This window comes from Miniopterus natalensis, chromosome 1 (genome assembly GCF_054644295.1).
Source record: "Miniopterus natalensis isolate mMinNat1 chromosome 1, mMinNat1.hap1, whole genome shotgun sequence".
Lineage (NCBI taxonomy): Eukaryota > Metazoa > Chordata > Mammalia > Chiroptera > Miniopteridae > Miniopterus > Miniopterus natalensis.
This window is the reverse complement of record NC_142081.1, coordinates 141,230,928-141,244,130: the sequence shown is the minus strand read 5'-3', so window position 1 is coordinate 141,244,130 and position 13,203 is coordinate 141,230,928. Positions and strand designations below refer to the sequence as shown.

The 13,203-nt window shown below is 37.8% G+C and overlaps 1 protein-coding gene across 1 annotated transcript in view; it reads left to right on the top strand.

Annotated features, from left to right (window-relative positions):
- The window catches only part of LOC107545488 (ankyrin repeat domain-containing protein 26-like), a 52,574-nt gene extending 42,834 nt beyond the window's left edge, over window positions 1-9,740 (top strand). Inside the window, exons 13-15 of the mRNA XM_087824220.1 lie at window positions 989-1,199; window positions 8,244-8,289; window positions 9,424-9,740. Coding sequence (XP_087680346.1) covers window positions 989-1,199; window positions 8,244-8,289; window positions 9,424-9,560 — 394 coding nt within the window. The 3' untranslated portion in view covers window positions 9,561-9,740. The remainder of the gene's footprint in view (window positions 1-988; window positions 1,200-8,243; window positions 8,290-9,423) is intronic.
- Window positions 9,741-13,203: the final 3,463 nt, after the last annotated feature.

Genomic DNA, 13,203 nt, shown 5'->3' with positions numbered 1-13,203 from the left:
GATGTAGTTAACCTGATCTACTAGTCTTTAAGCTGAGTGTTTTTGAAGCTCTATAATTTAAACATTGATATTATTATAAAATTGCATGTCAGAATTCCCCTAAATAGAAATATTTAAGATAACAACTTAAACACAACGGGTTAAGTTACTCCCACACATTCTGGCACTTGGTAAATTTACCTTCTTACTTGTGATCTTTGTTATTATCACGGAAGGCGCCTTGAGACAAACTCTCCTTGATACCAAGTTTTTCTACCCTGCATAAAGGCATACATGTTAAATAGGGAAAGATTAACATAGGAATGAAGGGCAATATAATTGACAAAGTGGCTAAGAATAGTAAGGTGGTCTGCCTGAAGGCGCGTGTGGAAGCCAGAAAGGGCAGAGCCCACCGCCAGTGCCTCGGCGACAGTGTTATAAGCTGATCGCCTCGGGAGCTTTTTTCGTTCATTCTGATCACCAGCAAGGCTGTCTTGTTCTCACTTAGAGGTTGTTGCTGTAAATTATGCCTTGGTGACGAATGGTTAAAATCTCCAAGGTAATGAGTGTATTGTACAAGGGTGGTGAAAGTAAATGCTTGACAATGTCTTTAAGGGGATTTTTCTTTTCCCTTTTTTAATCTCGAAACTGGTTTACTAAACGTGTCCAAGGGCATGCTCTAGAATCCTGTAGGTACGGCCCTACCAGAAGGCCGCGAGTATCACCCGAAAAGCTGTCTACATCCCTGATAGCCATGCCCCTCTCCTCCCTACTTGGAATTACTTGTTAGTTAGGAGCCCCCTCCCCCACTCCCTGGAAACTTCAGTACTTCTTTAGAACAATTTAGAACCTATACTTGAATATAGTAGGTCTGCTTCGACACATTTTTGGTGTTAAAATGCTGTTTAGTGGGAAATTCCATGTACTATTATGGCAACTTAAAAAAAAAAAAGCAAGTCACTTAGGGAAAAATGAAAAACTAAACACTTGTGTTTTACAATCTTCACAGGACTAACGAGAGGCTAGCAGAAGTCAGAACTGAACTTCTCCTGCAGAAACAGAAGGACAGATCTGTGATCAACACTCTTAATATGAGACCAGCCCTGGAGATACCTTCTGTTAGAGATCTTAATAGTTTTGTGCCCAATAAAAATTCTACTCCAAGAGAAAACTTGAAGATTCCTATCTTGAGTCCACACACTTCAACTTATGTGATCAAGGTTAGTTATATTATCTTTTTTTCCCTTGGGTTTCAGATTTCTGAAATAATTCTTTGATGAAATTCTGAGTTGCTTAATTGACTAGTGCACACTAACGAAAGTCTTAATTTTTTGTGTTAATACAGAAAGAAGACAGACTGTAAAAAGATTTTACAATCTTTTTTAAGTCCCTGGATCTTTTTATTTTCAAGAGATACCTATCATTAACTTTATTCAATAAATATGGCTAAAATGACACATTTTAAATTTCTTGAAAAGCTGCATTTAAATTTGATTTTAGAAAATAAATATTATTGCCTAATAACCAATGGCATACTTGGAGATGCTTTGGCTTACTTTCTAATGGATTTTAGTTTGGTGATGGTTCATAACAACTTTTAAGTTTTGCTGCACCCCAATTTTTCTACCCTTAAGCATAAGCAAATGATTAACATCTAAACACTTAATCATATGTGGATATTTGCTATTTAAATGAAAAGGAGATAAATCCTTTTTATGAATTAAATAAACTTGTGGCCCTAAAAGGTTGTTCCTCCAACCACCAAACAAATTTGAAGCAGTGAACACTTTTCTTATTTGGGGACATTTGGTTTCCACAATTCAGCAGGTTGATAATTTGAGGTCTTTCTTTTGTTTTCCAGTAGATGGTGCTATCTTTGTTTTCCCTTACCCGAACTACTGGTGGGGGTAAGGAGGGCGGGGGGGAGTGAGTCAAGGTGTGGGCGCCTTAGCCTTGGGCAGGGCAGTGGCAGACCGAGTGACCAGGGTGGCGGTGCCAGTGCTGTATCCGGGTTGCCTGGGTCTCACCCCTACCGTGGTAGGGGTGTGTGGCTAGTTGAGGGGAGTCAGCTCCTGAGCCCACTGAGCTGTTACCTCATGCCCTCTGGTCGCTGGCAGCACTGTGCTGTGGCCTGGAGGCTGGAGACTTGGCTCTGCTGCTGCTACTGGTCTGTGGTGGTGTGAGCACTGCTGCAACTGGGAAGGGATCTCGATTTGAGGGGGGGGATGCTGCTGGACTGTTGTCCTCTGCTGGTCTGTGGTGTGGGGGCTGCACCCCTACTCTGTGTTTGCTGGGGCTGTAGGTTCAGCCTTGTCCTTGGAAAACTGCAGTTTGGGTCTGTCCCTGTTCTTCCCCAAATCCTGCCTCCCCGACACATTCCTGTACTTCCACTTTCAAGGTACTGGTGTGTGGACCTATCACTGTGCTGGGCAGAGGAAACTTTGTTGGGTTCTAGATATCTGACTAGTTGTAGATTTAAGGGGAGATACAAAAAGGGTGTCTCACTTTGCCATGATGCTGATGTCACACTCTGTGCACATTGGCTTATGGTTTTCATGATGTTTTTATATTCTTCTTAATGCAGAGAAAAATAGCGTAGGCCTGTGCTAAGGGAGGCTTCAACTTTGTTCATTTGGCTTAATTATAACGCATTATAGAAGAGCAAAGCTAAGGGATTTTAGATAGCCTTTTGGCCAAATAGGCTCTAAGTGCTTCAGATTTGTGAAACTAGACTATTGGGCACAAAAAGAAAATGTGACATACTTCTGTAAACTCTTAACTAAGCTTCTGATGCAAACTTGAAAGATTCTCATTAGTTCTCACTAGAAAAAAATCAGATAATGTCTCATTTTACAAGATGAAGATGAAAGTCTCTGAACACAAGAAAAGAAGCAACACAAGAGATTTTTGTAGGAAAATTTTCTGTTAATATTTTTGGAGGAAAGAGGTATTTAGTTTTTAGTATTTCTAGATAAGTTGAAAAAAATCATTTATTTTAAACTTAGCATTGTGATTCCAAGGTATACCTAGTTCCCTTGTGTGGCATGGGTTCACCAAATCATGCTAGACTTCATAAGAGAAAGAAGCACCAATCTATCAAGATACAGAGATAGGTAGCCAAAATTTCTGCAGAATGCCTGGGAAGACTCAATATAGAGTTGTTCATGGAATTCTTAGACTTGCAGAAAGGAGGGGCCTTCTAGAGTTGCTGGGAATTTAATTATTGCCACTAGGAAAACAACTAATTCTATGAGAGGTGGTAACATGCTGTCTAAATTGATAGAAAAGGGTGGGTTTTGGGAAGGGGTATTATAAAACAACAGACTTCTCAAGATTTTTAAGCTGTGATTCTAGAGAGTAAAATGTGAAAAATAGCATCAATACTGAGTTTTTTATCAGTCCCCTTTATTTGCAAGGTCTTAACATTTGGACTGTTCCTACTGTGAAGTTCGGCCTTGTTCAACATTGTTCTTCTAACACAATAAGGACAATAATAAATACGGCTCTAATCTGTGATTTCCACTCTCCCCACATTAGTGATCTTTAGGCTTGCAATCTCTCACCATTACATGAAGGTTAGCCGTGCCCGGTTGATTCCTTGTACTGGTACAGGTCACTACATATCTGTTTTGCTAATTCTTACCTTTAGTTTTCACATTGTAGTTTAATTCTGAGATATTTTTCCAATACATCAGAAGTAATTTTACAGTTTTATTCAACTTGTTGTTTAGTGATATTATGATAACATGCAAAAGTTAAAATTAGTTTGAACAGATAAATCACTAGATTTTCTTGCATGTAAATTTTTTTCTTTTTTAATATGTTTTTATTGATTTTTAGAGAGAGGAAGGGAGAGGAATAGAGAGAGAAAAACATCAATGAGAGACGTCACTGATCAGCTGCCTCCTGCACGCCCCTCACTGGGGATGGAGCCCGAAACCTGGGCATGTGCCCTGACTGGGAATTGAACTGTGATCACTTGGTTCCTGGGTTGACACTCAACCGCTGAGCCACACAGACTGGGCTAGAATTTTTTTCTTAGAACTGAAAACTTAAAATTTTATTCCAGACAATTTTATAACAGATGGAATTTCTCTGGCTTCAAAAGTTTTTATGTTTAAGTGTTTTTCAGTATTTGTGTTGTTCCCAACACAATGCACGTCATGACAGTCCCTCAGTGTTCGTTAACTCTGGGTTAAATAAGTAGGAAGATGCAATTTTACACTGATTTTGGAGTTTTGTTCTATTTCCGACACTCAGAAAATTTCTAATGATTATTTTTTTTGACATTTCTCAAGTGCGTATTCAGTTTAGCAACTGTTTCTATACAAATACATGAAAGCCAAAACAGTTAATATTCCTAAGACTTTAACTTTGTACATGGCACACAGAGGATTGTGTGTCTACAGAATGTTGAGTTCTTTCCGACTAAAAACAGGCCTCATGTTGACATCACCAAGGCAGTGCTTTTCTACTCTGAATTTTAACTGTACTCAAACTATCACAGAGGTTATGCTAGTTTCTCATAAGGCAGAGACAAGTTTAATAAATTTGCTTATTGTATCAATTATATGCTCTATATAATTCCTCATTTCTTCACTTTATTTTGTCCACTTAGACAATTGCCCCGTAGTCATTATATTTTTGAAAGATACAGATAATTGCTCAACTTCTTCCTATTCTATTTTTAATTCATTTTTTTTTCTTTGCACTTAACTTTTTAGTTCCTTGGCCAACAAACTTTTCCTCAGTTCTTTTCTCTGCAGCAAAATACATGTTTTTAGTATTTATAAACTGATAACTGTATTCACTTTGTACATTAACCTGTTTACAGTTGGATAATGAATTGCAATGGTTTAAATGGGCAAATGTACTTGATTTTATTGCATTTTATATTACATTTATTTCCATAACACTTAAGAATATCAAATTTTAAATTAAAAGTATCAATAGTTACCAAATATATATTAAATTTGGAAATGTGTATGTGTATGCAGTTTGTATGTGTTTATCAAATTGGTCTCAAAAAGAGAATACAACATTATTTTTCAACCTGTAATCTCAAATATAATTTAATAGTAGCCTGTCAATAAATTAGTGTTAAACGAATGAACATACATTTGTATTTGTTGTGCTTTGCTATTGTTCTTGGCTTCTCTACATTTCTCTTTCTAAAATATAACTTTCCCCTCTTTAAAGTGGGGGCTGTTTTGGACATTAAGTATAAAGTCAGGGAAGAAGAAAACATTTCTGTAAGTGTTGCGGAGTCATCTTTCTTGTTGGAGCTGCGGTGGGGTAGGCGGCCAGTAACAGCCCTCTTCCCTCTGAGATCAGAACACGCAGTCAGGCAGGTGGAGATGAACTTACTAGCTTGGTTCCTGATGCATAGTAGGGCTCAGAAGATGTGGTTTAGATGTGTGGTTAGATGTGTGGCCACAGTGGGCTTCTGAATGCATATCCCAAATTAGGCAGCTTCACACCCAGTTGTAAGTGGAGGAAAGAAATGCTTGACGCCTGTCCCTGGGCAGGCTGCTTCCTGCAGAGATGGGAGCTGGCAGGAACTCATGTTACTGTGGGCAGACACATCTCAAAGAAGAGCTTTGGAAGCCAGCAAGCATTCTCAGCTCCTTTCCTCAAGTGCACGCCTTAGGTAAATCGCCCCTCCTCTCATAAGGAAGGTAGAGAGAGTCTAAGTCCTCATGTGGAGACTGGGGGACGGAGAAATGAAGGTGCTCCTATAATTTCTGATGGGGTTAAATCACAATTGAAATTAAGCTCATGTCTTTTGTACATACCAACTAAGGATGAGAGAGGTGGGACAGAAGTATGCTAGATGATAAAGAGGAAACTGTTTTGGGTTTTAATTTTGCTATAGATAACCCCCAACACAGATAATTCATTTATTGATTGATTTTGGTAAACCAAGTTTTATTTGGAGGGAATGAACAGTTCTTTTAAGGAAGAATTTCCTCAGTTTCAGCTTGCTCAGTTTAACTTAAGGTTTTCTCCTTCAAGTTTCTTGTCCTGTGCTTAAAAAAAATTTGCACTTTATAAATTGAGCATATTGACTGCTAGTAATAGGACTTACATTAATTTCTGTTCCTTTATTTTTATTCATGACTTTAAAACTTATAATTTAGTTAGAAAACTACTATTTTGTGTCTCATGCCAAAACATTATTGAGCTATATGACAGTCTTACATATTGATTTTCCCCGAGTTACAATTAAAAATCTATGTATTTATCCTGAATATGAGGAAGTAGCTGGCATAAAACCCTACCCTCAGTAAGAAGACTTACGGCCCATTTTTGGCCTGCAGCTCATTGGTTTTGTGACCTCAGGCAATCTATAATCTCTCTGAGCCTTTGTGGCCTCTTAGATACCATTAGGAACTTGGACTAAATCAGTGATTTTCACACCTTACATTTTTTTTCAAAGACTAGAACTTTTATTTTTTAATTTTGCTTGAAACTATTTTATATAAGACAGACAAATAAAGCTGTCTAGCTAAAGGAGGGATGAAGACTCTGAAGTTCTGCAATCCTGCAAGTGCCCCCAGTGGAAACAGATTCTTATGGCACATACTTTGAGAACTACCAGTTTTGAGAAAATCCCTGTAATTACAAATCCTTTGAATTGAAAGTTGCTGATACATTGTTTTTATGTGCATAGTTTTCCCACCTTTCTATATTTTGAAAATGGTACAATATAAATAAAATTGCAGATGTGTTCTCCATATTAACGTTGGGCTTCAAGCTACTTCTACCGTCTGAACACAATCCTCACCTAGAAATAAGCATAAACATCACAGAAGTAAATATTTAGAAAAAGAGCCTTTGGGGGGAAAAGATAATAATGTTACGTTGGTAATTTCTTAATTCAAGTTGGATAAAAAAGTGATTTACATAATATATATTTTACTAAGGGTAACATGAAATTGATTCAATAAAGGCCTCTTTTTTTTATCTGTCACTTATTTATTTTACAAGGTCTGTCTATTAGTGTTGTTGTCACATTATCCATTTAATAAGCCTGCCTATCATGCCATTGTCAAAAAAGTGTTATGGAAAACAGCCTCTGAAAACACTGGGGAACATGTTGGTCAACAAATTAGTCTTCATGCCTATAATTTGTAAAGGCATTGGGTATCACATTATCATGATCACCGCAGTGTTTTATGTTCAGCATAGTATTTTAAACCATGTTTTGGGCATTTAGTGAGAGAATACTTATTATAAGAAAGGTTTAAGTAACACCACTCTAGATCAGGACACTTCTAATATAATTTGAAATATACCCACACATTTCATAATTAAGTAGACTATAATTATAATTGGTTGAATGTTTCCAAATTTAGCCCTAATTTCTAGAAAGGAAACAAAGTTACAATTAAAGAATTATATATTAAATTGTTTTGTTTCTCAGATCAAGTATTTTCTGAAATCTTTGTGTCCATATGAATAAAGAAGTGTTTCAGTAATAATACAGACAGTAAAATAGATTTACTTATTTTTCCCCAGTAGAGTTTTTTGATATGTTTTTTTGTTTTGTTTTTTAAATTGATTTCAGAGACAGGAAGGGAGAGGGAGAGATGGAAACATCAATGATGAGAGAGTCATTGATCGGCTGCTTCCTGCACACCTCCTGACCGGGAATCAAACCCTGACTGCCTGGATCATAGGCCGATGCTCAACCGCTGAGCCACACTGCCCAGGCTCCAGCAGAATTTTTACATGACCTTAGGACAGTAGCACTTTTGTCATTATAGGATGAAAAATTAATAGCATAGAATGTACCTTAAGATTTTAATTTTCTAAAAGTATAAGTATAGAAAGCTCATTTTAAGAAAAAAATCTATTTAGGTAAAAAAACCCCAAACCCTAAACTTTTATAAATGGCAGTTTTTCTTAGAACTGCAAAGTAAAGCACCCAGTGTGATATATGACTTGACTTGTTTAAACTTCTTTGAACCAATGGGATCAAATACCACTTTTCTGAAGTTATGTTTATTCAATAGACCAATATTAATTGTATTTTTATCAGATTAAATAGCATTACACATGCATATTGCCTATTATCTAAAATTTTTAAAGTATGAATTAATTTTATTTACGTGATTATTTTTCTATTTACACAATCCCCAAGTTAGCTCTAGTTTCTAAAAGTATTACTTAAAGGACATATTTCATAAGCTACATACCATTCCTATAATAATGTCTCTTATTTAACTTAAATACTAAAAATAATATTTGACCTGTTTCAGATGCGGCAGGAGTTTGAAGAAACACTAACTAGAGAACTAAAAGAAGGTATGTTGCCAAAATTTATTAATAACTTTAGGTATCATTGATTTTTGAAGTAAACTGTAAATAGTAAATGACATCCGTTTCCATGTTTGGATAATATATACTGCATTAAATATTTTCTTTACATAGTGAATGAAAAATGTGAAAGTGTAAACATAAGGAAGAACATGCTTATTCTGCATGTAATCATCATCACGTCCCATAGCTTTTTAAGATCTCAGAGGCCCATGTTTCCTTTTTATTTCTGGCTGTTCCCTTCCTTCCTTCTGCGGTGCCTGTGAAACTGGCAGCCTGCGCGCTGAAGCTGTTGGCAGGACACTGGGCTTCACCCGCTCCTGCTTCTGCTAGTGGCCAAGGCCGAAGAAGCGGGCTCCGCTCGGAATACTCAGTTCGTAGAGCTGTCACCTGACGGGTGATATTTAAAACCCCGGCCATTGACTTTGTCATTCTTCTACTTTTTACCCCCAGGAAAAACTCCAAATTCCTTTGCATGGAGCAAAAACACTGAAATGCACTTAGTTCTTACCAAATAATTCAGCCTTGTCTTAGCTCCTTGCCCTCCTCTGCCCCTTTGCTCTAGCATCTAGCCAAACTAGACTATTTCTAGCTCCACAAATGCTCTTCCTCGCCCCTAGTCCTGGCATCTGCTTCATTTCTCTTTCTGGCGTTCTGTTGTTTGTGTGTGTGTCCTTCGGGTATCAACTTACCTATCACTTCCACCAAAAAGCTGACAATATTGGCACAAAGCTGGGATGTCCCCTCTGTGTGCTCTGACAGTGCCCTGTGTTCTGTGTGTCCTCGTGTATGTGGCTCTGAGTAAAAATTGCCTGTTCACTTGTTTTTTTCGGTTTCTAGTGTATGATTGTTCAGGGGTGGGCTGTGTCATCTTCACCTTGTAACTCCAGTGTGTGTCATACATCTTAGGCATGGTGTTGGGTAAACGAATGAAGGACAAGAAAAGCAGAAGCTCTGATACTTAGCCACAATACCACTAAATCCAGTGTGCAGCCACGGGCCAATGACATTTCATAGGATTCTTGCGCTGTGTATTGTAGTCATGTATAGATGTCTTCATTCTTCTTAACACTTATACTTAGTTGTAGTTTAGATAAAGCATGTAATTGTTTTTCTTTCCAGATGCTGCTAAATTTGAATCTGAATTCTATAGAGCTTGTCCTGTAGAATTAATTGATCAGTCAAATTCCCGTCAAGATCTACTTTTGAAAACATCACAAGAATATACAGAGATTCTGAAGAGAAATTACATGATCTGAAATATAAATAGTAAAAATTTATTTACTGAACTGTTTACATAACATTTGCTTCCCATTAAATGCATGGCATGAAATCTTTATTAAAGAATTTTTTTGGATCATATGTGTATGATGAAAATTTACATAGTATTTTAAACTGGGTGGGTTTTTTTTTTTTTTGGCATCTAAGTTTTAGACAGATTTTGTAAATGAAAGCCGGCACTATTGAGTTATCTGTGGTCAAACTCCCTAAATACCAGCTGTTTAAACCACAGCCGAGCAACCAACTTGTCATTCATACTTTAGCGGTGCTAATTGATAGATGTTTTATATATTCCAATTTTATCACTATATTTGGCCCTAAAGATTTAGACAGAGATCATTTTGATATCTGCTGCTATGGTTACTAATTGGGTGTACTGTGTAACAATCGGATGTATTAAAATTGTTATAGTACCATTAGACTTGTAATATGTAATTTTAAACACTGATTCATAAAGCTTTCCTCGTGGGGAAATAAAGTTTGCTTAAGGCTTTTCCACTTTTCTATTGATTTAGATAGAGGTTTTTGACTTATTTTTTAGAAACAGTCTTAAAATTAGAGAAAGTTTCAAGTTTTAGTACAAAGAATTCTTTGCCTTGACCCATTTGGGAGTAAATTGCTGACATTAAGCCACTATCCCTATTCCTTTAGTACATCCCTCTTGCCTACCATACCACCTTCACAGCCAGAAAACTAACACTCGTGCATTCTCTTACTTGACCCTCATATTCTTTTCAATTTTACCACTTGTCTGGAGTATCTATTATAGCAAAAAGGTCCTGTTCAGATCCCTGGGTTACATTTAGCTGTAGTGTCCATTTGTCTCCTTCAGTCTGGAACAGGTCCTTGGTCTTCCCTTGACTTTCACGACCTTGACTCTCTTCAAGGGTAAGTTCCAGTAATAGAGTGTCCTTCAATGTGGATTTGCCGATTTTTCCTTATGATAAGACTTATATTGTACTCTTTTAGCAAGAGCATTGCAGAACTGGTCCTGTGCTCTTCTCATCTATCCTGCGATGCGCTCTACAATTCTGATTTGTGCTGCTTTTGGTGATGTTAGTGTTGATCACCGAAGGCAGGGTCTACTGGGATTCTCCTCTGTAACGTTGCCTTTTTCATTTCACAATCAACTGTTCCATAGGGAGGTTTTATAGAGACTATGCAAATAGCTCTTCTTCATTAAACTTCTGATTTATTCACTTATCAGTATTTTATTCAGTGGGTTATAATTCATTAACATCATTTTGTAAAATTTATTTTTCTCTTAGAAATATGCTGTATTGGCAGCTTCAGTCTTACAGAAAAGTTACACGAATAGTACAAAGAAGTCCTGGAAACCATTCCCCGAATGTTAACACTTTACTATATTTGCTTTATTCTTTCTCTATTACCTAGTTAAATATAAACTCAGGGTAGTTACATATCACATACGCACCGTTGGCAAGTTGCAGACATGATGCCTCTTTAAATACTTCAGCGTGCTTCTCCAAAGGAAAAGGAATTATCTTACATAACTGTAGTATATCATCAAAATCAGGGAATTAAAATTGGTTCAGTATTAATATTTAATCTTGGGTCTTATTCAGATTTTTCCTGTTGATTCAATAATATCCTTTATAGTCAAAGAAAATGCAAGATGATGTTGTGTCCGGTTGTCCTTTTAGTCTCCTTTAATCCGGGACATTCTGTAGGCTTCCTTTGCTTTTCCTGACAGTCGCCTTTCGAAGGGTGTGAGTGAGCTACCCCGCGGCGCTCAGGCCGGTTTTGCACGGCGTTTCCTCACGCGGGGCAGCGGGTCACACCGAGCGGCGCTCTCCCCGCACACGCTCGGCTCCGGTCCCGGCAATGCTGGCTTGACCATGTGCTTGAGATCTGTCTGCCAGGTTTGCCCACAGTAAACCACTGTTTCCCTTTTGTATTTAACACATATTTTGCATGGAAGTCCTTTGAGTTTCTGTAGATATTTGGCGAAATCTCAAAATTTCTCCCCGTAAATTTAGCATCCATTGATGATTCCTGAATGAATCAATTATTATGATGTTGGTGGCCAAATGATATTCTTACTCTGTCATTCCTTCTACATTGATAGATACATAAAGCCAAACCCAACAAACAAACAAGTGAGGGAGAAAGGAACGTTTATTATTTTGGTGCCTAATTTCCCCCAGATTTGGCCAGCAGTAGCCATTTCAAGTGACTTCGTGTCCTTTTGACTTGTCCCCACGATACCTTGAGCACTTCCTTGCTCTCTGGACAAGATGTTCCAAGCTCAGTTTTCTGCCCCAGCCCTAGGATCAGCCATTTTTCATAAAAGCCCGATTCTGCTTTAGGGGTGAGTGATGTTTAGAAACTAAGATTTGGGCACTAGCCGTGGTAGGTGTGCATTGCTATTGGGGTTGTCATTGCTCATAGGCTCCCCCAGTGAGCAGCAGGGAATCATGTGTATACATATAGACACATACATACATGCACATGAATTTGTAGTTCTGCAAAAAAATATATTAAAAAATCAGGAGTTCTTACCAATACTTCCATTTCAATCCAACCCCACATGGTTCACTCCAGTTTCTCCCTTTTGATTTTTAACGCCTGTTCTGACAGGAAGCTGGTTCCCATCATCAGTTATTTGTTCAGTCGTCTTGTTTGCAACCAGCCTGTCGCCCCTGCCCCCACCCACATGTCCTCCTCACTCCCACTTGGGTTGCAACGTTCCACCCTGGGCTGCCTCCACCGCCGTCCCTTCCAAGCGTATGCCCTCTTCACCCCATCCTTTCCCAGGCACCTGCGCCAGGCTACCTCTTCTGCAGATGATTTAACCCATCAGGTTCTGAAAACCAAAGCTGGACGTCCTGCTCCTGTGTGGGTGCCTCCTGACCTTGTTCAGGCTTCGATTCCTCATCCTATGTCTTTCACCCCTCAGGGATGCTCTCACTTGAGCTCCAACACTGTGCAGGGTGACCCTCCCAGACTTACAGTTTCCTCATTTCATCCAGGCTCCAACACCTCACATTTAAGTAGACAACTGATTTTAACAAAGATATCCTAGAATTCAGTGGGATTTTGAAGGTCTTTCCAACAAATAGTGCTAAAGTAACTATAAAGTGAAAAATACTAACTTCATTATCTCATACATTACACAAAATCAAATCATAATATGTGCCCTAAACTTACATGTAAGAGTTAGAACTGTAATGCTTCTAAAAGAAAAAAGGAATAATATCTTGTTGACCATGGGCGTGATCAAGGACTTTGCTCATAACATGTAAAAGGCATACTCCTTAGAAAACAAACTGGAATTTAGAACAAAATTTAGAACTCAAACTAAAAACTAAAACTCTTACTCACTGAAGACACTGTTAACACATTCAAAAGGGAGAAAATATTTCTAATAACCTCATCTGACACAAATCTTGTGCCCAGAATATGCATAGAATCTCCACAGATCAATATTACAAAGATAAACAATTCCATTAAAAAGGGGGGAAAGACTTGAACAGACACTTTAATGAAAATAAAGAGTGACTACAAAAGTGTGAAAATATGCTGAACATTATTAATCATCAGGGAAATGTAAATTAATTCCTCAATGGCATGTGTTTTTACTGCTACAAGAATGACTAA